The sequence below is a fragment of the Phascolarctos cinereus genome, unplaced genomic scaffold (assembly GCF_003287225.1).
Source record: "Phascolarctos cinereus isolate Bilbo 61053 unplaced genomic scaffold, phaCin_HiC Scaffold_726;HRSCAF=1367, whole genome shotgun sequence".
NCBI lineage: Eukaryota > Metazoa > Chordata > Mammalia > Diprotodontia > Phascolarctidae > Phascolarctos > Phascolarctos cinereus.
Genome location: NW_027556098.1, coordinates 84,125,394 through 84,151,791, shown reverse-complemented (window position 1 = coordinate 84,151,791; position 26,398 = coordinate 84,125,394). Strand labels below are relative to the sequence as shown.

Here is a 26,398-nt window from a genome sequence, read left to right as displayed (position 1 = left end):
GTCAACTAAAATAAGACACAATATTGAATAAAAACTACATAAATTTAAAATGCTGGTACTTCATGAGAAATGTCAACCAGATGGACCATTCAGTAAGCAGTTTCACTTACCTTACTGTAAGGAAACTTTAAGAGTTGGCATAGAATGGCCACAGCTGTTTGCAATATGCTAGGGACTAGAGCTTAATAACTGAGGACCACAGTAAGGCTAATGACAAGATAGGAAACAGGCGAATAGATAAAATACAAAAGACAACAGAAACAGAATAGTAATGGACTCAATAACTGGATATGACAGGTAACAGAAAAGGGAAGAATCAAAACACTAAAGGCAAAGTCTGTTTATTTGTATATATGTGTATTCCTTTATACTTAAAAGTTTTTTTAAAAGTAGATAAGTTACTAACTACTAAAACTGTTTCAGTTCTCTTAATTATAGCTATTTGTCAATAATTTATGACCTGGATAGAAAAATAAGAGAGAGAATTCCAAATAGTTAGTAGCATCTAGCAAAATGAACTACAGATGCAGCTTCCTCCCACTAGAGGTCCAGTATGGAATGAAAATAATCCACTGGAATTTTCCTCTTCAGTCCCATTCCATATATTTTTCACTTTCCTCTTATTCTTTTTGTGGTTCTTTTTGTTGACCTTTAAACACAGATGGTATGACAGAATGAGCACTGGACTTTTAAGTCAAGCTTGAACACTAATTCCCACACTAGTTTACTAGCTGTGCGCCTCTCATCAAGTCACTTAAACTCTGAGGCTTAGTTTCTTAAAACTAAAGTGGAGATAATAACATTCATACCTACTTTACAGGGATGTTATGCGGAATAAGCGAGACTATGTATTCGAAGTGCCTGACAAACCTTAAAGCTGGATTTGTTAGTTATAAGTTAGTTGACCTTAATGATTAGCAGTTTCCTCCTGACACATATTTCACTTACTTTCTCATTTGTTTAAAAAGGGGGAGAGGGGAAAGCAAGCCCTTTCAATGTAATAATGCTTTATTAATTATGAGTTCTCTAATTCAGGCCTTTTGGACTGGCCTAAGGTTTTCCTTTGACTTACTCAGGACTGGAGTAAGAAGGAATTTAAGCCACGCATACTCATTAAAGCTCACTTTGTATCAGAAGCAAATGGGGGAATTTATTAGAATAAGATGATGATGATGATGATGATGATGATGATACTACTATTACTACTAACGATGATTACTGAGTGGCCAGAATTATACACCTGGAGCTTGCTGTCCAACATAAATGGACAACAAATCCCTGTATCCAAATGCAGACCCTTCAAAATATCTTTTCAAATTCAACAGAAACCCTGTTGGAATTGAAGCATTATTACAGACAAAAGTGTTGTCAACAATTGCCTGAACATAACATTGATCCATAAAAATGTAAGAATAACATTTTTAATAGATATCTTCATTCCAAATACTTGGCCTCTACACTATGTGAAATGAAAAGCTTTTAAAAATTAGATATCTAGAACAAAAAAATAAAAACTATGAGGCAACAGGAAGCAGTACATATGTCCTCATTATCCTGGCTGCTACTGGAATTAATTCTAAAGGATTTCAGTGCGCCTACAGAACATGAACTTAAATCTAAACACTTTTATTCAATTACAAAAAAGCAATCAAACTTCTCCAGTTGTGCAATAATCTGCTAAACTTTAAAAAGTAATAGCAGAATAGTGATTTGTCCCAGTTCTGTTTCAATCTAAGCTACAGATAGTTTACCATCAGCTATAAGGTGAGATTCATAATAATTTTAATAAATGGCATTTATATAATGCTTTATAATTTGCAAAATAACTTACCTACATTATATTATTTGCTCTTCATAACAGTCCTGTGAGGTAAGTTCCATAGTCACTATTATCCACATTGTATAAAACAAGAAATAGAAGCTAGGGGGGATTGAATGATTTGTCTAGGTCAAACAGTTAAGTGTCTGAGATGGGATGTCACTCTAAGTCCAGTACTTTATCACTCTGTATCACAGATGAGATTATGCATTTACCACAGTCTTCCTAAGGAACGACAAAACAACTAGAGTAAAAGCTAGCAGCAGAGACAACTTAGTCTTGATCTGATGCTCAAAAATCACTTGTCTTGAAAAGCAAGTTCTTGCGGTATGTTTATGGTGTAAGTACTGTATAAGTATGAGATTAGACACAGGCTATGAAACCAGAAGATTTTCTTAAATCACAACAGTCAAGGAATTACACTCCTGTTTATTGAATTATGTGCGTTTGCATTTCTCCCTGGGCTCCTATGCTTCTAGGTCTGGCCTTGTTGGAAATGTATCTGATCCATGTATTACTGGGAAGACAAAGCCAATTGAATAGAGGACCTACTGGTTTGCCTTTGTCTGAGGGCTGAGAAAAGGAGTTAAATTAATGAGATTGATCTAGCCAAATCACAAAGTATTAGTCCACTTGTTGATGTTAATATCAGAATATGTCTCTGTAGCTTCACAGCAGATTTAGCATCTGGAGAAAAGAATAGTTCTTTCACAGCTTAGTATTTCAAAAGAAAAAGGTTTACTAAACAAATTATCAGTGTAAACCTTTTTCAGATGTAAGTTCGCCCACTAAAAGAGCAAATCTACTGATTTAAGGACTTTGAAAACTATATGAACAGGGGCAGCTAGGTGGCACAGTGGATATAGCACCAGCCCTTGAGTCAGAAGGACCTGAGTTCAAATCCAGCCTCAGACACTTGACTCTAGCTGTGTGACCCTGGGCAAGCCACTTAACCCCAACTGCCTTGCCAAAAGAAAAAGAAATATAACTTATGTGTAAACCAATGCTTTTTCTAATTGGAATGGGGAGAATGAGAGCAGGACAAGCTTGGGTAGAGGACAACAGACTTTGGAGACTACAGTGTATTAAGTAGGTAGTTGGTAAGAAAATGTAGAATGATGGAGAATTCAAATGGGAGAGAGACAGAAGCAAACTTTGCCTAGGGAGATAACAATGCTAGCACATATGCCTTAGTTTAAGATTATCAGTACTAGTTTGGAAGACTGCAACAACCAAGATTTCTCTAATATCCATTCTGTCTTCTTCCTGTTGAGAAGGTAACCCCCCCCCAAATAAACAAAGAAAAAGAAAACAGAAATAGACATAAAAATATATCTCTCTTCTGCATATTCCTTAATGAGTGCAAATTCTGGAGTGTTGGGAGGTTATTTTTGTGGGGAGGAGATTGCTTACTTCCCTTGATCTTTATAATATAGCTACCATAAGGAAATGGGAGTTTTTACTGGAAAGAAGAGAAAGGAGCAAAAGGACAAAGAATGGTCAAAGCTGGTTGGTACTGCATGCTAGGGTGCGGGACGGGGAGCCCCCTGGTCTTTCAGAGTATTAAGATGAAGACACCAGATCATGTTCTGGAAGAGAGAATAGAAATAAAAAGGGAGATGACAAAGTGTTTGCTCAGGGCTGGTTCTCTTTTTTCCAGGAGCCAAGTCAGTAGTCATATAACTACTAAGACCATTATGTTCTGTGTTTTCTGCCTGAAATTTTACTAAACAAAGATTCATTTGCAGGTAGGTGGTGAAGTGGATAGGACACTGGGCCTGAAGTCAGTAAGACCGGACTTCAAATCTAGTCTCTGTCACTTACCAGTTGTGTGACAGTTACTTTACCCCTATCATTCAAACTGTATACTTTTTTTTTGCAGTTAAAGACAAAGATGACAATGTTTGGTTAACATATTGACTTATGTTAGCATTATGAAAGTATTCAAATGAGAATTTAAATTACTGTTGACATTTTGTTATATGATGATCAGCTTAATTAACCAAGTACATTTATTTTACCATGGAGGAGACTTCTTTAAGAAATGCTTCACTTATTCTCTGTTCCACACTTTTTGGCCCACCCCTCCTAAAAAAATTAACATTGTATAACCTCATTTGCCTCCACTATAGCCCTTGAACTGCAATATAGGTCCTGGACCTTAAGATATTTGCTGCACATCAGGTTAAGAAAATATACCACCTACTCATTTAAGTAAAATTTTAATCTGGTCACTTGGGTAGCACAAGTATCATTATTCCTATCCTGCTGCTGATGAATATGAGGTGTAAAGAGCTTAGGGTGGTTTGGCTATGATCACGTACCTAGTAAACGTCTGAGATGGGATCTGAATCTAGATCTTAGTCTAGTGTACTATAATGCCCTGTAAGGAATGATCTAAATCTCTACAAAACATTCACCAACCTTATCAAAGTAATACTCTGAAAAACATAATACCCTATAACAAATGCAAGATGATATTTGAATAATTGAGTTGTCTGCTCTAAAAAGGTTAAATTAATTTAGTTGCCCTTTCCAATCTACTCTCTAGCACCAGTGAAATTAAACCATATTCCAGATTTCATAATCTTTGTAGTCATATTCAGGAATGGAAAAAGAATCCAAAAGCTGGTGTCAGAATATACTTCAAAAGTCTTTTCATAGATCCAACCTATCTCAACAAAAGTCATATGAACTCAAGACAAATACTATTCTGTAAACCTCTTCTTTGAAGGCCATGAGTTCAGTTACTGACAAATTAGAAATCTTAATCAAAAGCAAGCTTACTTTTTTGAAAGACTACAAACAGACTGTGATTGCCAACACCTATCTGAAGACACAGAGAAGGCTGGGATTATCAGAATTTCTCATTTCTCCTAGAGTCATGGAACAGTAAGTCACAGAATTCTAGAACTGGAAGGAACTTTAGATTCATCTATAAAACCCTAAGAGACATCTAGGTAGCACAGTGGACAGAGTGCTGGGCTTGAAGTTAGGAAGACTCATCTTCCTGAGTTCAGCTCTGGCTTCTAAGACTTACTAGCTTGTGTGACCCTGGGCAAGTCTCTTAACTCTGTTTGCCTCAGTTTCCTCATCTGTAAAATGAGCTGGAGAAGGAAACGGCAAACTACTCTAGTATTTTTGCTAAGAAAACTCCAAATGGAGTCACAAAGAGTCAGACAAAACTGAAAACAACTGAATAAACAACAACAACAAAATAAAACCCTCAAATTATACATGAGGCAATTGTGGCCTAGAGAAGCACAATGATTTACCCAATGTCATACAACAAGTTTACAAGCTGGGATTGGAAACAAGGTCTCCTGATTCCTATCCTAGAACTTTCCCCATGAAACTACAAGATGGCATAATCAACTTAATCAGTTTTATTAGGAACACCTATAAGCTAATGGTATATGAGATCTCCCATGACATCTTGAAAAACTGCCTATAAGCAATGAAAAAGACTCCATAAAATAACTACACTGAGCTGGATATAAATAGGACCTGAATGAGAGGGTTAGACTAGATGACCTCTATGGTTTCTCTAACTCTAAATCTATGATCTTATGACAACAGGCTGCTGTTATTCAGGTAAACAGGATTAAGTGACTCGCCCAGCGTCACACAGTTGGTAAGCATCTAAGGCTGGATTTGAACTCTTCCTGACTCCAGGCCTGGTAGTCTATCCATTGTCCCACCTAGCTGCCAACAGGACAGAAAAGCAATTATTAAGCTAAAACAAGAAATGGTGAATATAAATTCTAACAGCATGGTATAGAGCTAGAGACAAACAGGACACAGGAGAATCAGAGATTCATGTAATGATCATATTGTAAATGAAACTTTTTTCTTTTTGCAAAGGCATCAAGAAAAACATGAGCCTAAGAGGCAGCCACTATCGTCAATAAAATATTCTTTACAATACAGAAAAAGAGATGGTCACAAATTCATCTTTTAGCTATATTTGGATAGCATTCATTGCTAGTAAGTCACTTGCAAAACAGTGGGCAAAATACACTTGTTTTAAACAAAGTGCATTCTTATTTGCTATAAGGTCCGACCCCCTCCCCCACCAATCTACTTGCAGCGCTTTAGAATGTAAACTTTTTCCAGGCTGAGTTCATCACAAAATTTATCCTTTCCCTATTTTGGCTACTGAATTTTAATTACTGAATTAGTTCAACAGCAGACTATATGTAACACACACACACACACACACACCACACACCCGCGTGCGCGAACATCACCTACACATTTCTTTTTTAAATTAAAGTCAATTTTTCCCCCTTTAAAAAAAAAAAGGCAACTGGGGTTAAGTGTCAAGTGTTTGGTCCACATCTGAACACAGGTCCTCCTGACTCCCTGGCCGGTGCTCTATCCACTGCACCACCTAGCTACCCCTAAAGTTAATTTTTAATAGAATTTTTCTCTCCTCCCCACCTTTATCTCAACCTCTGAAATAAAAACAAAATCTTGTAATAAATATACACAGTCAAGCAAAACAAATTCCCCACATTGGCTACGACCAAAATATACGTCTCATTCTGCATGTCCATCACCTATCTGTCTGAAGGAATTAGCACACTTTAATCAACAGCCTGGAATTTAAGTATAATTTAAAAGTATTAAGCAAATTCAACTCCATCATTTTACTGATGATGAATATGAAGCTCAGAGAAGCTATGACTTGCTCAAGGTCACAGAGGTATTAAGCAGTAGAGCCAGGATTTGAACCTAATCCCCCTATCTCCAAACCTTGCATTGCATACTTTCCACTAAAATGCAGAAGGTACCCCACGGCTCATTCATCTATAAAACTTTTTTATACAGTTTCTAAACTTCCACTCTTTGTAGCTTTCAAATGGAATCCAACTCTATGGGGCTCTGGACTACATTGATTTATTAATGCCTTCATCTACTCAAATATAATACTGTAATAGACACAACAGGAAAAAAAGTATAAGAATCCTACCAACAAAAGAGTGGGAAATATTCATTTTTATATTAAGAACAACCAGAAATTTAGTGGCTTATCCTCTAAAAAATCATAATCAGATCATAATCAGAGGATCAAATAAAATTCTGTTGTTACATCTTTCAAGGTAACTTCTATGATACTGACATATGTATAGGAGACCATACAGAACCTTTATCATTCCTATTAAGAAACCATACCAGGGGCAGCTAGGTGGCGCAGTGGATAGAGCACTGGCCCTGAACTCAGAAGGACCTGAGTTCAAATTAGACCTCAGACCAAACACTTGATACTTACTTAGCTGTGTGACCCTGGGCAAGTCACTTAACCCCAACTGCCTAAAAACAAAACAAAACAAAACAAAAAGAAACCATACTAATAGAGTGCTTTCCTCACAATCCTATAATGTCTTATTAATGCCACTGTACTGATGAAGAAACCATGGCACAGAGAGGTAAAATAATTTTCTAGTAGTCACCTACTTTGTCAGTAATCAGGCCTTTTGACCCTGAGTCTTGTACTCAGTTTACTATAGCATGATGTTTATTTCTTGGGGGGGGGGGATTTTTCCCAGTATGTCAGACATTTATTCTTACTAAATTTATGATCAGTCTGAACCTTTTTAAATGCCCAAGTTTTAACTAAGTCAGCAATAAATAACATGAAATAAGTCATTTCCCCTTTATATCAAAATCAGCTAGACAGTTTCAAAAAATATTTTTAAAAGCTTATTAGAAATGGATTTTAAAAAGAAGTAGATCGAACACCAAACCTGGACACAAAGGCTTCCTAAACTTGAGTTTCCATTCTGCAACCAACCAGCTGAATGAACTTGTCCCACAGAAAAAATATATTTGACAACTACAATTTTTGAAAGCATAAATCACTCTTTACTACTACTGCTACCAATAATGTAATATTAATATTACAATATTACACCACCAATATCACTTGAAATTTTGAATCCTGGAATTTCCTTCTCGTAAATTAAAGCTAACTAAAGCTAGTGATCTGTTAATTACCTATGCTATATTTTAATAAGGTTGGTTTTACTTACAGTCTGTGGATTAATTTCCTCTTCTCCCATAGGCTCATCCATAATTTGCTGCCCATTCTGTGAAAAGGGGACCAAGTATAATGTTACTAAAACAGTTCTTAACTCAGTTAAAAATATGTGGGCATATATGGAAGTTCTTTTTCTTCCCTACAAGTTGTCTACAGCTTGAATGACATAGGACTATATAGGTGGTTCCAATGAATTCATTGGTATGTTAAAAAAGTTTGCTTTGAAGTTAGCTGTAGGTAATTCGGGATGAATTTTCCTACAGAAACAATATTATAAATGGTGGCAATTAGCCAAACAATGAGCATTTATTAAATACCAACTATGCTAGGTGCTTGGAATTCAAAGACAAAAATAAAAGTTTCTGCCTTCAAAGGGCTTATATTCTATCAAGGCAAATAATATGTACATAAAAGCACATATACCATTTATGAAACAAAATAAATGTAAGTTAATGGGGGTGGGACACTAACTGCCAGGGTGAGGTGGAAATCAAGTACAGCTTCATGTAGAAAGTAGCTCCTGAGTTTCAAAAAGTTTAAGTTTGAAGTCTGAAATTTAAATTTGAGTTTAAGTTTGATGGAAGGTTCCTAAGGGATACGGGTGAAGAGGGAATACTTTTCAGGAATGAGGAAAAGCCAGTACAAAAGCACTGATGAAGAAGAGTGTAATGTGTGAAATAATAGATATAAAGTGCTTTGCAAGTCATAAAGCACTATATAAATGCTGGCTATGATTATCATGTGTGAGGAAGAGCAAAAATAGTCAGTCTGGCTAGACCTCTGAGAGTACATGACAGGGAGTAATATACAACAAAGTCTAGAAAGATGGGTTGGAATGAAATTGTGAAAGGTTTTAAATGACAAGCAGGAGGTTGTATTTTATCCCTGAGGAGGCCTAGGATATGCAGAAAGCAACATGGTAAAGGCATGTGCTTCAGGAAAATCAATTTGGCAGATGAGCAGAGTATGAATTGAAGAGGAGAAAGGTTTAAGACAGGGAGACCAATTAAAAGGCTATTACAATAGTCCAGGAGAGATGTGACTAGAGTCTTCACTAGGGTGGTGGCTGGGAATGGAGAGAGGGGACAAATGTGGCAGAACCAGAAAGATGTGGTGACTGACTGGATACTTGGGATGAGGGAGAGTGAAGTGTCAGGGATAACTTTGAGACTGTAAACCTCAATGACTAAAAGAATGATGGTACCTTAAACAGATATAGAGAAGTTCAAAAGTAAGGGTGGGTTGAAAGGGCTAAGGTGTTGGGGAGTAGAAATGAGTTCTCCTTTGGATATATTGAGATGTCTATGGGACAACCAGTTTTGAGATGTCCAATAGGCAATTGGTGACATGAGGTTAGAGATGAAGAGAAAGATTAGATCTGGGAGTCAGGTGCCTAGAGATGTCAATTAAAGCCATGACAACTGATGAGGTTACCAGGAAGACTTAACTCATAACACTTTAACTGAACGATAATATTTCAGCAACTAATCAATTACAAAAATGCTCCTACAGGAAAATGTATTTCAACTTGGATTTCCAAGAATGCATAACAATTTAATTGAACAAGCACTAACTATGTGCTTACTATGTATAAAGTACAGTAAATAAAACAGCTCAGTCCCTATGAAGCCTACATTGGTAAAGGAGAATAATAAAATGTACAGAAATAAATAGCAACTTGGGGCAAGGGGACAAAATCAGGGAAAGGATAATGTGGCACCTGACCTGAGGCTTGAAAAAAGGATTCTTCTGAAGAGGAGACGGGAAGAGAGCCTATTACAGGCCTTGGGTGACAGCTTGTACAAAAGTATGAAGGTAGGAGATGGAATCTCAAGTTTGATGAAAAGTTGAGTTGTCCAAAAAGTGAAAGGGTTGAAACAGGAGGCCATGAGTTTCTCCCTCTCTGAACACTTTCCAAAAACTGCTGGACTGACCAGTTGTGGGCAGTGCTATAAAGCTGATTCTCAGTCAGGTATAGGTGGAATGGATGGCCTCTGGGATCCCCTTCCAACTGCACTATTCTGTGTGGCCAAAATAACACAACTTTGAAGTGCCAGAGCCAGATTGTGAACCTAGTAACGATCACGGAATTCTGTGACCTCAAACCAAGTACTTTCCCCATTAGGTAACACTGCTGCTCTAAAAAGTACAATGAAAATAACTACCTATAGTAAAAAAAAAATCCCTAAAAAGCAAACTTACTTTCAAAGTTTTATGTTGACAAAGTGGTCAATAGATGGGTTATAAAAAATTCACATTTTTACAAACTATCATTTGTAGAACTTCTATTTAAGTCCTACTAAGATGTCTCATCATTGTGTGGAGTTAAGCTCCAGTCCTAAGAACAGCATGATGCAGTGGAAAGAACACTGGATTCGGAAAAACTGGGTTCAAATCCTATCCCTGCCACTTAATGACCTGTGTGTCCTGGGCAAGTCACAACCTCTCTGGACCTTGGTTTCCTCACCTGTAAAATGAGTGGGGAAAGGTTAGATGATAAGGAAGGTCTCTTCCAGTTCTAAATCTATTCTCCCATAATACTGAATACTGAGCAAAGTCAATAACTTGGAGGCACAGGTGGTATTTTTATTACTGTGACTGACTAAAGGTATGAATTTCAGAAGAAAAAAAGATATAGGAAATGTACACTGATTAAAATATCTGAAAAATGGGATTTGATTTTTGGGTTATAGTTTGAAATACAGGAATAGTAAATATTTGGTCAAGGATGAAGCATACTAAGTAAGATTTATGAAAAAAAATGTATTTGCCTAGAGACATGCATTACTGATCAATTGGCTTTTAAAATAAAAACGAAGGGGAGAAGAAAACTATCCACCTATGTCAATCAAGGATCATTCATTAAGAACCTACTATGTGCCAGGCAATATAGTAGGAGCACAAAGACAAAAGAGAAACATCTTTTAAGCCATTTATCATAAAGAATGGCAAGTATAACACAGGAAGAATAGGCAACTCAACAAACATTTATTAAGTGCCTAAGAGCTAGGGATACAAAGAAAGACAAAAACCAGTTAATCCCTGCTCTCAAGGGGCTAACAGTTTAATGTAAACAACTAGAGAGAACTAGGTGTATAGAATGCTGGACCTGGAGTCAGAGACTTGAATTCAAATCCTGCTTCAGACATTTACTAGCTTTGTGGCATTGGACAAGTCACTTAACCTGTATGCCTAGTTTCCTAGTCTGATGATAATAACAGCACCTACCATCAGTGCTGTTGTAAAGCTACAATGAGACAACACTGTATTTGTAAAGCGCTTTGCAAACATTAAAACATTATATAAAGCTGGCTATTAATATTATGTACTAACAAGATACATTCAGAATAAATTGGAGATAATCTCAAGAGTGCAGACACTAGCATTAAGGAAGACTGGAAAAGGCTTCTTAAAGAAGGTGGGGTTTTTAGCTGAGACTTGAATGAAGTTAGGAAAGCTAGTAAGGGAGAAAGTGACAGGCACAGGGGGCAGCGAAGTGAAAATGTGGATTCAGGAGATGGACAGCAAGGTCAATGTCACTGATCTCAGTTTAAGATTTGCAGTGGTATGTTTCCTCAACTGCCCTGGGAGCCCCCCTACACTAACAAAATCCTAGGCCCATACTAACAAAACAAAGCAAAAAAATACTGAGACACCCTAGGCTGGAGGAGGAAATAAATGATGAGTTCAGGAAAAAGAAGATAAACTGAATGGAGGTGGCATATAACAGTCATGTGAGAGGAACTACTCTGACATCTGTTGGAACATTCCACTAAAAGCAAATCAGCTAATACATTCTTGACTATCCTTAACAATAAAAATGTATTTCTTCAAACAGTAGAACTTCTAGATCTGATTCTGATTAATAAAGAACAGACTGCTATAAAAGAAATTTTACAAAACCCTGGAAGGAAGTGACCATGAAATCTCACAGATCATTAGCTAGACTGCCTCCAAGAGTCCTTGAAGAACCTATGGATATGATTGCTGGGCTGTCTACTGTCAGTAATCTTTGAAGAATCATGGATAAAAAAGAAAGGTGCTGCTGATCTGAAAACACAAAAAGTTTCAGGTTTTTTTTTTTAAACTGGGAAAGAGGGACAACATTTTTATTATAGACCAGTGAGCCTGACTCTGTTTCTTGGCAAATGTCTAGAGCATATTTAAAAGGATGGTTTGCCAACACTTGGAAAGGTCAGTTGTATTTATTTAGAGCTGGATTTAGATACAGAGCCAGAATGACCCATAGAGGGAGTTGAATAAGATGGCCTCTACTGTCCCTTCCAGATCTAAATCTGTGTTCCATAGGATCCTGTAAAACTCATGCTGTATTTGTGGACAAGATGGACAGATGAAGGCTACTTGATAGGAAACTAAGAATGGTAATTAATGAAGCACATAATCTGAGTTGGAAGGGATCTCAGTGGCCATATGGTTAAACACATACTTGAAAGGATCCCCCACTCTTAACATACCCAACAACATCAATTTAAAGACCTCCAAGGATGAGAAATCTACTACCTCTAAATATAATTCATTCCATGTCTGGATAGCTCTGTTAGATGGCTTTTCCTGCCATCAAGTTTAAATTTGCCTCTTTGCAATTTCTCTTCATAGCTCCTAGTTCAGCCTTCTGGGACAAAGAAAACAGGGCGAATTCTTCCTTAAAATGAATGCCCTTCAAATACTTCCAAACAACTAACATCTTTGCTTCTCCAAATTTCCCCAATTCCTTCAACCAATCCTGGTATGTCATGAATTCAAACGTTCAGCCATTCTCCAGTTGACGTGCACCATCTTAGTTCTTTGCTACCACAAAAAGAGCCTCTATAAATTTTTGTACACTAGGTTCTTTTCTTATGTCTTTGATCTCTTTCAGAAATGTAGTATTGCTGGGTCAAAGGGAATGTTAAAATTAGAGTATGAAAGTTTAGTAACTTTCTGGGAATAATTCCAAACTATTTTCTAAAACGGCAGTAATAATTCACAGCTCCTTGAACAGTTTATTAATGTGTCTGTTTTCCCAACGCCCTTGTAACATTTCTAGTTTTCCTCCCCCTCCCCCCAATTTTGCCAATCTGATAGATGTGAAGTACAACCTCAGTTGCCGTAATTTATTTCCCTACTTATTAGTGATTTGGAACATTTTCTCCATATAGCTATTGATAGCTTGGATTTCTTCTGAAAACTGCCTGTTCATATTCTTTAATCAATTATTAATTGGAGTGGCATAACGATCTTAACTGCCATGGTGTTTTCTTATAATCACCATTTCCCTTTTGAGATGCTCACTAATCATCTTTTTAATGATTTGTTCTAAAAATTTCTCAGGAATGGAAATAACACTCACTGGCCTATAGTTTACAGATTTTATTTATTTTCCTTTTTTTTTGAAAATTAGGTTATTTGCCCTTTTCCAACCTTGTGTTACCACTCTCATTTTCCATGATCTTTAAATATTACTGACAGTGGCTCAGAAAGTACATCCACCAATTTCTTCAGTACCCAAGAATGTAGCTTATCTGGGCCAGGTGACCTGAATACATGAAGGGCAGCTAGGTTCTAATTTCCTTATTAATCTTGGGTATCAATTTCACGTTACTCATTTTTGTTCTGTCATTTCCAGTGCAAAGGTCATTCTTCTAGGCAGAGAAAACAAGCAAAACAAGAACTGAACATCTCTGCCTTCTCTCTGTTGTCAGTTACCACTGTCTCTTCCACTCAAGCAAAAGTTGCAATCCTTTCTCTGATCTTTCATCTCGGAAATGGCTAACTCCTTCCTTTCCCCCTTTTTGTTGTTAGGCTCCTGTCAGCAGCGTTATCTCATTCTGAGCTTTAGTATTCCTTATATTACTTTTACTGCACCACACTCTTATATTCACTGTTACCTGACCTTGCTTCTATCTTACATATTTCTTCTTAAAAATCTAAATAAGCTGGTGAATTGGCTGTTCATTCACACAGTTTTCAAGACAAATCTCATTTTTCTTTCTTTTTGAAACTGTTTTCCTTTGCTTTGAGAATTTAATTTTTTAGTATCTCCCCCCACCCAGGGGTCATTTTAGTTCATGTGATACTACCTTTCTTCTGAATCTTTTGAGATCTGCTTTCCCAAAATCTTGGGTACATTTCAAATTATCTACCACAAACTCTGGGGGTGGAGGATATAATTCACTTTCTCTTAGGGATTCCATAATTTCCATTCCATCAACCAGTTCAAAACAACTATTGAGAACCTGATACAGAATGGACTCTCCCCTAGTTGGTTCCTTTATCTTCTGAAGGATTAAATTATCACCATGGCAGTGTGCTAAGCCATGAGGCTATAAAGACAGTCCCTGTCCTCAAGGAATTCAGTATCATGAGGAAGACAACATGAAAAAAACCATGTATAAATAATACACATACGAGATAAACTGAGGGGCAGTTTCAGAGGGAAGGCACTAAGATTAAGGACGACTGGGAAAAGTTTCTTGCAGTAGGTATAGCAGAGACTTAAAGAAGTCAGGAGGTAGGCATGGGGGGACAGCCAGTGAAAATGTAGAATCAGCGGGGAGAGGGAGGGGGAAGGGGAGGAGGCCATTGTCACTGAATTACAGAATATGTGGTGGGGGAAAGTGTAAGGTAAAAGAAGACTGGAAAGGCAGAAAGGGGCCAAGTTATAAGGACTTTAAAAGCCAAACAGAGGATTTTCTATTTGATCCTGGAGGTAATAGGGAGCCACTAAATAGGAAGAGGATTAGATCTGCACTTTAGGAAGATCACTTTGATGCTTGAGTGGAGAATGGACTAGAGTGGGAAGAGATGGGGTAGGAGATCAACCAGAGGGCTATTGCAATAGTCCAGGCATGAAGTGATGAGGTTATACACCAGCATGGTGGTGGTGTCAGAGGAGAGAAAGAGAGTATATGTGAGAGATGTCACAAAGGTCAAATGGACACAACTTGGCAATAGATTAGTTAGGGGAAGAAAGGGAGAGTAAGGAACTGCAGATAACACCTAAGTTTTAAGCCTGGGTGACTGGAAAATGGTGACACCCATAACAGTAACAAGGAAGGGTTTCTAGGGGGAAAGATGAGTTCAGTTTTGGACATAATGAGTTTCAGATGTCTACCGGATATCCAGTTTGGGATGTCCAATAGTCAGTTGGATGTGCAAGACTAGAGAGTTAAGGGGAAAGGTTAGAGCTGAACAAATATAACTGACAGTCATTTATATAGAGATGATAACTTAATTCATGGAAGCTGTTGAGATCACCAAATGAAACAGCATATTGAGAGAACAGAACCCAGGAAAAAGCCTTGGAGAATAGTTAGTTAGTGGGGGCAACCTAGATGAAGATCCAGAAAGGGTGGCTAAGAAGGAACAATCAGACAGGTAGGAGAACCAGGAAAAAGCAATGTTACAAAAACCTACAGAGAAGAGAGCACCCAGAAGATGGTGACTGACAGTGTTGCAGACTGCAAAGATGTCAAGAAGGATGAGGATTGACGCCATTATATCTGGCAATTAAGAGACCACTGTTAACTCTGGAGACAATAGTTTCAGTTGAATGATAAGGTTGGAATCCTGACTGTAGAGTTAAGAAAGTGGAGGCATGCATGGTAGGTAGTTTTCTCAAAGAATTTAACCATGAAATGAAGGAAAGATATAATAGCTACCAAGGACAGAGAGATCACATGAGGGTTTACTTTGGAGAATAAGGGAGACATGGATATTTTTTATTACAGCATGTCAGTGGAAAAGAGCGTGCAGATGAGAGAAGGCAACCTAGTGGAAAAAGCAGGATTAAATTGTGCATGTAGAAAGATTTGCTATGTGGAAAGATGATATTTTGAACTCATGATAACTTTGTCAGTATTAGGGTAGTTGAAGGAAAAAAATTGTATGTATGTATATATAGACAGATAGAGGGCACAGGGTGAGTTGAAGATTAAGGGGTCATATCTGGAGAATAAAATTAAGGGATGAGAGAGGATGATACTTGGAGAAGAAAGGGAGTGGTAGAATGGGGTAAATTATCTCACAAAAATAAAACAGAAAAGAAAAGTCTCTCACAGTGGAGGGGAAACAGGGGAAGGTGAGAGGGAATGAGGGAATCTTATTCTCATAGGATTTGGCTTAAGGAGAAAATAACATACACATTCAATTGGGTATGGAAATCTGTCTTACCCTACAGGAAATAGGGGGAGAAGGGGACAAGAGAGCAGAGGGGTGATAGAGAGGAGGGCAGATTGGGAAAGAGGGTAATCAGAAGTAAATACTTCTGAGGAGGGACAGGGTCAAAAGAAAGAATAGAATAAATGGGAGGGCAGGATAGGATTAAGGGAAACAGAGTTAGTTTTTTCACAACATGTCTACTGTGGAAGTGTTTTGCATAGCTGCACATGTACAACCTATATTGAGTTGCTTGCCTTTTCAATGAGGGTAGATGGGGAGGGAGGAAGGGAGAAAATTTGGAACTCAAAGTTTTAAAAACACATGTTTTAAAAAAATGTTTTCATATGCAACAGGGAAATAAGAAATACAGGAAATGGGGTACAGAAGTCTATCCTGCTCTACAGGAAAATAGAAGGGGAAGGGGATAAGAGAAGGGAGGGGGGAGAGATAGAAGAGAAGGCAGAACAGGGGAAGGGGTATTCAGAATGCATGCCATCTTGGGGTGGGGGGAGGGGTGAGAAATTTGGAACTCAAAAACTTGTGGAAGTGAATGTTGAAAACTAAAAATAAATAAATTTATATTAGAAAGATTTGCTATGTCAAGGAGAAGAACCACTTCTTTTGAGATAGGGGTGGAGAAGATATCTGAATGATATGAGATGAGAAGGGAAAAAGAGGAAGCTTAGTGAATGGCCTCAAATTTTTCAGTGAAATGAGGCAACGTTCTCAAATGAGAAGAGAAGGGGAAGAAGAGTCATCAGAGGATTGAGGAGATATAGAAAAGTTAAGAAAAGGTGCCATGGTTAAGTTGGAGAGTGAATAAATTAGAGAGGTATAAAAGGACTGCCATGCTGCAGTGAGGGCCCAGCTGAGATTATATAACATAAATCTGTAGTGGATTCATTCAACATGGTTTCATGATTTTCTCTTACTTGAATGGAGAAGTGCTTCGTTCAGCAGCACATGAGTAGGAGTGAAGGTAGATGATGAGAATAAACCAAGGCTGAGTCTTGGCATGGTAATATTAGGAAGAGAATTAAGGGGGCAAGGGATTTGAGAGAAGAAAGAGTCAAGAAGAGGAATGGAGAAGAGTGTAAACAGCATATGAGTGATGGCCTGGGAAAGAATTGAGGGTTAGAGGCACTGGAGCTCAAGGTAAGGACAAACAACAGGGTTAGGTGCTGTAAGGCACAAGAAAAGATGAAAAGAGGCATGAATTATTTGCATTGAATTTTAGACAAGCAGGGAGATTATTAATCACAATTTTAATCTTAAACTGACTTTACAAAATTATCTCAGTTATAAAAACAAATATATCAACAGACAACCCTGAACATGTTTTCTGCATAAAATGAAAACTTCATATCTGTAATCTGTTGTGCAGTTAAGGGCAATTCTCTTCAACTCTCCAGAGCTTGGCTTTCTCCTATGTAAAATAAAGGGACCTACATTAGGGGTTCTCACCTGGAGGACACAAAACTTGTCAAAGGTATATAGGTAATATTGGTGGCATTTTTTCCCTAATAAAATATTCCAAAATTGTAGTGCTTCTGAGAACATTTGTGTTTAGAGAGAACAGTGAGGGAAGGAAAAAGGTTGATAAAGGAAGGGGCATTAATCCATGTATCTGAAAAATTTGAGATAGCTGATGGAATAATTCCTACTGACCAACACCAAATAAATGAGGTTTGGAAAATAAATCAGTGACAACCACTAATGAAAGATGAGCCATTAATCTCCATAATAAACAGAAACTCAAAACTAATTTCCAATCAACTAAGTTACAATTTTTTTTTTTGCTATACTGCCGGAGAAGCACATACTATTCTTGCTTACAGACTAATTCTTTTTAAATTTTTTTTTTTAAATCACAACTCATTTCCGTGAATCAGTATTCTGGATCCTGTTCTCAATCAAATCCAAACCAAGAACTGAACTGGAAACTGAACTTGATATGTGGGTTATCTCTTTCAAAAACTAAAGGGAATAGAGACAGAGAGAATGGACCTGTGATTTCATTACAGGAAGTTCTCAGAAATTTCCTCTACCAATTAAGTTGAACTTTCTCTGCAACTCAAGAGTCTCAGAGAATTGCCTAGGGTCACAAAGAGCTTGTTTAAAGGACTTGTCCAGGGTCACACTACCAGTATTTCTCATAAGCAAGATTTAAACCCATGTCTTCCTGATTTCAAGGCCATTTCTCTATACTTCACACCATGCTACACCTCTTCAAAAACTATACCCAGAAGTGGTTGACAAAAAACAGAATCAAAGACCTCATTAATTAGACTACTCTAACATATAACAACTTTATGATCCTAAAAAAAATTGTTCTGTACCTAATAAAATCCTTTATATGAAAATTTTTTGTACATTTTTCATACACTGTATATGAAAAATTTTTGTACATTATGTGAATATGTACAGTAAACTCCAGAACTGATACCTTTTCACATTAAACAGGGGACATGGGTAGGTTTTCCAAAAAGCAAAGAGATATGGAGACTGAAATTTTGGGAAAGATAGTGAGGTCCTCCAGATCTTCCCGTCTGCAAATGACATTGTGTTAATTGCATTAAGCCCTATGTCATCACAGGGCCTCCCTCAATGACAGCCAAAATAATTCAAAACTGGCATGACCAACAATTCATACAGAAAAAACTAACTAGATGGAAACTGCTTACAAGTTCACTTGGAAAATCAGTTCTTTGAGTTAGCATATCAGTACACACATTTGAGATAAGCAATGCAGATGGCCAATGAGCTTGGCTCAGAATTGAATAGGATGAGATTGGATTACATTTAAGAAATGTACAGTTCTTCCAATAATTCCAAGTTGATCTCTAGCTCAAGTATTTTTCATGTTTTAAACATATTCTCCATATAATGTATCCCCTCAACCTCCAAAAAATCATTACCTTCCCAAACCCATTATTCTTCCTAAACTTCCCTGTTTCTGTTTAGGGCATCACCATCTTTCAAATTACTTAGATTTACAAGAAGTTATCCTCAACTTTTTTCTTCCTTCAGCCTTCATATCCAGTCAGTTGCCAAGGTTTGTCAAATTCCCCTCCAGGTCCTGTTCTTGAATTCTTGATGTTAAAAACCCTGTGTCTGCTGCTGCCTCATCCAGGTACTTCCCTGGGCTACTATCACCTCTTTTCCTTGGAACATTTAACAATCACAGGGTCTTTCTTGAAGGCTTGTTCCATTCTCCCACTGGTGAATTTCTACTGGGGCCTCCATTTTGTGCAATGGCCAGGTAAACCTTCATTTCCCTCCTGGACCAACTGCAAATTTTTGGACTTCAAACCCCAGCCTTCACCCTTTAGTTCCCTTCTGTGGATTGTATTACCCAATTAGAACATAAACTCCCTAGGGGGAAAAGATCATCTTTCTTTTTGTTTATATTTATATTCTCAGTGCTTAGCCATACACACAGTAAACACTTAATAAATACTTGGTTTTCTTTTTTCCTTCTACCTCTACAATATATTTCACATTATCTCCTCCACACTCACAAAGCCACCAGTCTAGTTCAGGCCCTCATCTCCCCTCTCCTGGACTACAGCACCAGCCCCTTCTAACTGGTCTTGCCAATGCACCCTCAGCTGCCAAACTGGTAGTTTTAAAGCATATTTGCTTAAAGAAACTACAGTAGATCCCTTTTTCCTCTAGGATAAAATATAAACTCTTTTGTTATTTAAAGACCTTCATTATATGGTTCAAGCCTATCTTTCCAAGTTAAGTTCAGGTGCCACCCTTTTGAACATGTTTTATATTTCGTTTTCTGAGTTTACATTCTTTCACCCAATGGAATATAAGTTCCTTGAGGGCAGTGTTCATTCACTTCATTTTTGCCTTTGTATACCCAGTGCCTAGTAGGTGCTAAATAAATGTTTGTTGTTTGTTTGCTTCCTTACGGCAAAAGATATATTACTGAAGAGGTATACAATGGCTGCAAAGAGGCTGCAACATATTTCCAATGATGATCTAAGTGCAAGAAGTGAGCTAACGGCTATTAGGGAGTAAATGCATCTATCAAGAAAAAACTGGTCTAGGGCACTCATATATTGAAAATGAAGCATAACAAACACCAACCACATCACTACACTATACCCTACCTGTACTGGTATCTATGAAATGTAAAAAGACCTAGAGAAAGGGTTCCAGTACACTGGAGAGATCTCCTATCTACAGATTTGCTTATGGAAGAATCTGGCTATTCTTGAATCCTCAAAGAGATGTATTCTCCAAACACACTAAGTTCATTTCATATAATAATCCCATGAATCTGCCATGTCTAACCACTCTAAAACATTTCAGAAATTATTTTTTTCAGCATGTACTTATTCTTATTTTCTACTCATTTATGTTAAATAGCACTTTTTTTATGTTCCCAAGTTTGACTCGTGAAAGCTTTAACAATAAACATACTTTGTCTCCAGCCAAAATACCACTGGGTGTCCCAGGTAGGAATTAACATATGCTGGACTAAATAATGAAAACTTTCTCTGGGTTTAAAAAAAGACTGCATTTTGTTGTTGTAGCTTCGATGTATAAATGTTTACCCATTCCAAACAACATTTGTTAAACACGGAGCACAGTTTGGGGGGGGGGGGTTGTGTGTGTGTGTGTGTGTGTGTGTGACAAAAAAAATAAAAAGCTTGTTAACATTTGGTCCTTTATTCTCCAATATGAATGCTTAGGGGTACAAGGAGAAAAACACTCAAGCTGGATGAAAATCCTTGCATCCATACTCAAGAGTCCAAATTTGTATCAGAATAAATACACCTGAAAATCATAGGATGTCCAGATGAAAACAAAAAAAACCCCAATGGCAAATTAAGCATTTGGTTTTACCATAAAGAAAACCACCACACTTTAATAATAACAGCTGATATTTATATAGTGGTTTTTGGTTACAAACTCTGTGAGTTAGGTAAAATAGCTTATTATATACATTTTTTAAATGAAGAAACTCAAGTTTAAAGAGGTCAAGTGGTCTAAAGCTGTAGGGGTGGGATTCAAACCCTGATGGTCTTTCCTAAAGGTCTCTAGACTATATATCATGCTCTAATCTAAATAGTGAATCGCCGACCTAGTTTTTAACTTCTGAGAATTTATGAGATTAAACATTTGAAGCCCAACCTCTCATATTTAAAGCTTATGTAAGAATTTCAAGGAAAAAAATATTTTAAAGTGATAAGGCAAGATCCTATGTGCTGGTTTTAGAAAACATGGCAATAACTAAAGTAAATCAACTGATTTAACATTTTAACTAATTTTCATATAAACCCTTCATGAAAACAGGCAAGATTTCTGAATTTCTAAAGAATTCCAAATCTCCACCAAGAGTTTACCAGAAATAGGATAAAATTGACATTAAACACATATTTGGAATTTTTAAATGAAGATTTTATGAGTTGAAATGGTCACATCTGGATCATACATGGACTGAATTAAAGTTATATTTTTCATAATACTTGTTAAAGAACAAAGCATTTTAAATCTGATATCCTTAAGTGATAGCATATTAAAACACTGGCAAAATCACTAATACTACATAAATTCTATTTAAGATTAGTACCGTAGCCAGTACTCAAGATTTCTCTTTTCTAAGTTGAGGGCACTGTGTTCTCTTTTCAAAAGTAGCATTTAAATGAGATTTTTTTTAAAAAGCATGATTCAAGTCATAAAGTATATCCAAAATCAGTATTATTAAAACTTATAAGATTTGGTTTTTTTTTTTTAACAAGAAGTGTGCAAACAACATTTTATGGCAGTGGAAATAACTGGGAGAAAAAACCCTGAAATTATGTCAGCATCTCTCCCCCTCCCTCCTTCACAAACTGGAGAATACAAATGTCCCGTTCGGTATTAAATTCAACCACGGTCACCCTGACGTAAACTGTAACCCAATATGTCCCTCTTACTGCGGAGACCGGCATTGACCGAAGCTGCTGTTACACCAAGCACATCACTACACTATACCCTACCCCACTCCACCCCCGCATTTCAGTCATGCTTTCTAGAAATGGGGTCAGTCAGTAACAACTACACATGCACAATCCTATAATCTCCCAAAGTCAGCAGCGTGTAGAAAAGACCAGAGAAGCAGCAGAAGCAAAGCGGGAATGAATAATGATGCACCACTACCCGGAACTCGGAATCATTTCACTCAGAAGAGAACTCGTCCCGTTTGGATAATATTTTTGCTACCGCAGAGTTGATCCCGGGACAGCTACAGCAACCGGGTGAAAAACGTTAAGTACTACGCTCTGGACAAGGGCAGGGACCAAAAAGTGCATGCACAGGGAAACTGAATGACGGTCACTGGATCCCTGTGGTAGGAAACCAGAATGTACTTCACGAAGATGCAGTTTCTCTACAAATATTCTTATCTCCACCACTGCCCAGCCCTCTCCCCACCCCAAAGCGACAGGAAACTCGTTAAGCTCAAAGGGCCAGGGAACTCTAGGTCAAAGATCGGAGAAACTGATGCAAGGGAGTGGGGGCGGGGTAGCCGAAAAAAGTAGAAGAGACCTTAAGAGTCAACTTTCTCCTTTGCAGCAGAAGTCACCATTGCGGCAGGAGGCGAAAATCCTTTCAGCAGCTTCCCCCGGCATCTGGCACAAAGCCGTGGGGACATCGGAGCAGTTGCGTCCCTCGGCAAGCAGCCCTCTTTCCTACGAGTCACACGCGGCCACTAACTCCCCCCTACCCCCCCAAAACCCCCAACTCCGGCGATGAACCCAGAGGGTCCCGAGGAGCTCCGAGAATCCAGCCAGGGTCAAACTTCCCAACTCCAGACTCAGTCTCCTTCTTCCCCCATCCAACCACTGAATGGATTAAAACGCAGCCCCCACCCCATTATCTTTAAACCCTAGGATGGAAATAGACACCTCCCCCCCCAAAAAAAACCCCTACACAGACACTTAAAACAAAAATACCCATCCCATCCTAAAATGAGGTGAGCAGAGTGTGTGCGTGGGGAGAAATTAACACATACACACACTCACACATACAGCACACACACACCCACAAAACAAGTAACCAACCCGGAATCTCGGACCAGAGAGGAAGGAAGAACGACTCTGTGGGCACTCGGGGGAGGGAGGAAAGGGAAGGGGCCGGAGGCGCCGGCAGGAGGAGAGGGAAAGGGGAAGAGGCCGGGAGGCGGACGGGCTTCCCCGCCCCGGGGCAGCCCCTCACTCACTTCGGCGCTGTCGCTCGCGTTCTCCACAGCCATCTTCTGCCACGGGTCCGCCAGCTGCGCCAGCGGCATCTTCCCCCCTGACCCGCAGCCACCGGCACCGTCTCCTCCTCCTCTCCCGCCTCCTCCTTCTCGGGGAATCCTGCTCCTCCGCCTGAGCCCCAGAGCCCCGGCGCGCGGCGGCCGCGGGACCCCGGGGGGGGAGGCACGGGGGCCGACACCCCCCCGAAACGCCGCACTCTCTCGGCGAGGCGCCCGCACCGGCGGGCGGCGAGACGGTGGCTGCGGCCGCCGTCGGTGGGGATCTCGCCTTCTTCTTCTTCTTCTTTTCCTCCTCCTCCTCCTCCTTCTAACGCTGCCGCCGCCGCCTGTGCTCCTCCTCCCAGCCCCGCTCCCTCTCCCTGTGCCCCCGCCGCCGCCGCCACCGCCGCCGCCGCCGCCGCCACTCGCTCCCCCACTTCCGCTCACAACATGGCGCCTAAACGATACCTGTCCCTCAGAGCGAGGCTCGGGCAGCCGTGCGCAGCCCCCTGAGGGGGCGCGGGGACTCCGAGGCCACGCCCTTCGATGCCGCCTCCTTCTCCGGTTCCCCCACCCTCCCCCTCTTTCTCCTCTTGGCCTCTCCCAACCCTAGGGCGGGGTGAGACTAAGGAAACCAAGTGGGTGTTGCGCGAGTGGTATGGATAGGGAAAGGAGGAAGGGGCAAATGCTTCCAAACCGGAAGGTGTGGGAGACCGGGAAACCCTCTTACTGTAAGAGCTGGGTGTAGCGTACGGGAGGATGACATTATCCCGGGGATTTTGCTCACTCCTGTGGGGTGGGAGAAAATCCCAGGGTAGTTTGTCACTTTGGCACTTTTGTCCGTCTGTCTCTCCGAAGGCCGGCCTGTAGCAGAAAAGGCGCTGTACAGGCTGACCATCCCTGGGCAAATGACCTTGACCCACAGTATAAGAAAAACCTCTGGCTAGGTTTATCATAATAACAAAGCAAACTGTTACTAAGTGTGTGTGTGTGTGTGTGTGTGTGTGTGTGTATACACAGCATGGGAGAATAATAACAGCATCCTCTGTTCAGTTAAAATGCCCCATTCCCTTGTTTCTAGAGAAGCCTCGGATAAGGATGTTTTGGGGGGTCCTTTGAGGTACTAGCTTTTCCAGGCTCTGCTTCGAGCCCTGTTTCTCTTAGAAAGATTTACTCTCCCCAAAGTAAAATTCCCGAAATCTGGATTCCAGATAACCAGTAGGAACCCTTGTGGTCCACAAAAAGGACTCAGGTTTCAGTCCCCATCTCTATCTCCCCCAGCTCATCCTCCCCAACCCGACATTCCTCCAATATTGTGCAGCCCAGGGCTTACTACTGTGGCCGGCGCTACAGAAGAGTGATATTCTTCCACGAACGCAGAAGCACGAGATGAATTGATCCTGCCACTCTCCAAAGAAATCAGGGTAGGGAGTTATTAAAAATATGTTGTAGGCAGGAAGAGTAGGGTTCCTATCATTCCGCTGATTTAAAATAAAAGATGAGGTTAGAAAGTAGGTCTGGTTGGGGGCGGAGTAAGTGGGAGTGAGTAAGATACCGGAGAGGACAAGAGAGGGTCTGACTCCCCCTTCTGCCATAAAGAGGAAGGACCACACTATACAAATCGAATGGTACTAGAAATTTTATCTCTCAAAAGCATTAAAAATTAAAAAAAAAATCAGAAATGCCAGTGTTGGGAAGGACTGGGAAGTCATGCCATATATAAATGAGTGTATGATTGCCTAATTCAGCCCGGGTTATAGGAACTTTCAAAGCACTCTCTCAGAAGTGTATAAAGGCAACACTGTACAATGAAAGGCGACTGAAGTTACTAAGTGCCTTTAAGGAGGAAAAAAAAATATCAGCGGACGAGTCACTGTTGCACACTCCATTTACTTATTTCTCTGGTGCCATTGTTTTCAATAGCATCACCTCCGTTCCTTCCCAGCCAAAACTCCCTCTTGGTCCCCACCCACGCACTGTGCCAGAAGACATTTCACATAATAGATTAGCTCTTTGTCAACATTGGGGGGGAAAAAAGTTCCATTTCATATAACACAAAAGAATCGATCTGTTTTCTGGCTTCGAATACCTGACAAGCTTATAGCTTCCTTTCTAAAGCAGGTGAGAATTATTACAGTTTGCTAACAGGTGTCTATCATTACTAGCTTGGTTTCAGAATCAAGCCCTTATTAGAGGAGAGGCACCAATTTCAGTGTTACTAGGAAAACTAATTGGTTAATCCCGAGGATGTAAAGAAAACTAGTACACTGGGTTCTTAATGAACTGCCGAATTTTTTTCTCCCTCATTCTCAACTGTACTAGATGTTGATCATCCTCTTTCCATTTTCTCTATCACCCTTCTCCTTCGTTAGCCCTCAGCTCACGCTATAACTACGTGGTCACAACTGCAAAATCGATGTAAGTTAGCTCTTTGACCACCAGCCTGTAACTGACCAGACTGCAAACCAACCACTCAACTTTGGGAAGCTTTAAAAGTTTTCTATTTGTCCTTCCCCTTACAACGATGCAAGATTGTCTGAGGGCATCAGGCTAGTCAGTTGCCTATACCTGCTCCTATTATTAGATATATTAAGTGCTTTTAGGCATTTTTTAGATATAGTAAGTGCTTTTGGGTATATCAATACCACCTTCCTCCCTTGTCCTTCTTCTATTGCATCCCTACTGGTCTGAATAGTTGGGACAATGTAGAGGTGGATAGTAAATAGAGGTGCTGGACTTGGAGTCAGGAAGACCTAGCCTAGGGTCAAAGCCTCCCTCAGACACTTATTAGCTTTGTGATGCTGGACAAGTAACTTAATTTTTTTGGGTATCGGTTTCCTTATCTGCAAAATGAAGGGGAGGAGTGCACTCTATGCCCTCTAAGGTCCCTTCTGACCCTATGATCTTTGGATTTCTTATGCTAAGCTTGGTTTTCCTTATTTATTCTGAACCAGAGTCTTTCCAGAGACCAATCAGTTCTCCTTGCACCCACCAAAAAAATAAAGCCAAGGGTAGGATGGAAAAATGCTGGACATAGTATCTAGTATGAAAAACAGCATAGTATAGTGGATAAAAAACCCACATCAGGGAAAGTGAGGAAGATCTGGGTTTAAGTACCACTTCTGAAGCATACTGGCTT

General features: G+C 39.4%; 1 protein-coding gene across 1 annotated transcript in view; it reads right to left on the bottom strand.

Annotated features, from left to right (window-relative positions):
• Window positions 1-23,646, bottom strand: part of RPS6KA3 (ribosomal protein S6 kinase A3) — a 103,406-nt gene extending 79,760 nt beyond the window's left edge. The window contains 2 exon segments of the mRNA XM_020989910.2: window positions 7,855-7,911; window positions 23,242-23,646. Of these exon segments, the coding sequence (XP_020845569.1) occupies window positions 7,855-7,911; window positions 23,242-23,310 (126 nt within the window). The 5' untranslated portion in view covers window positions 23,311-23,646.
• Window positions 23,647-26,398: the final 2,752 nt, after the last annotated feature.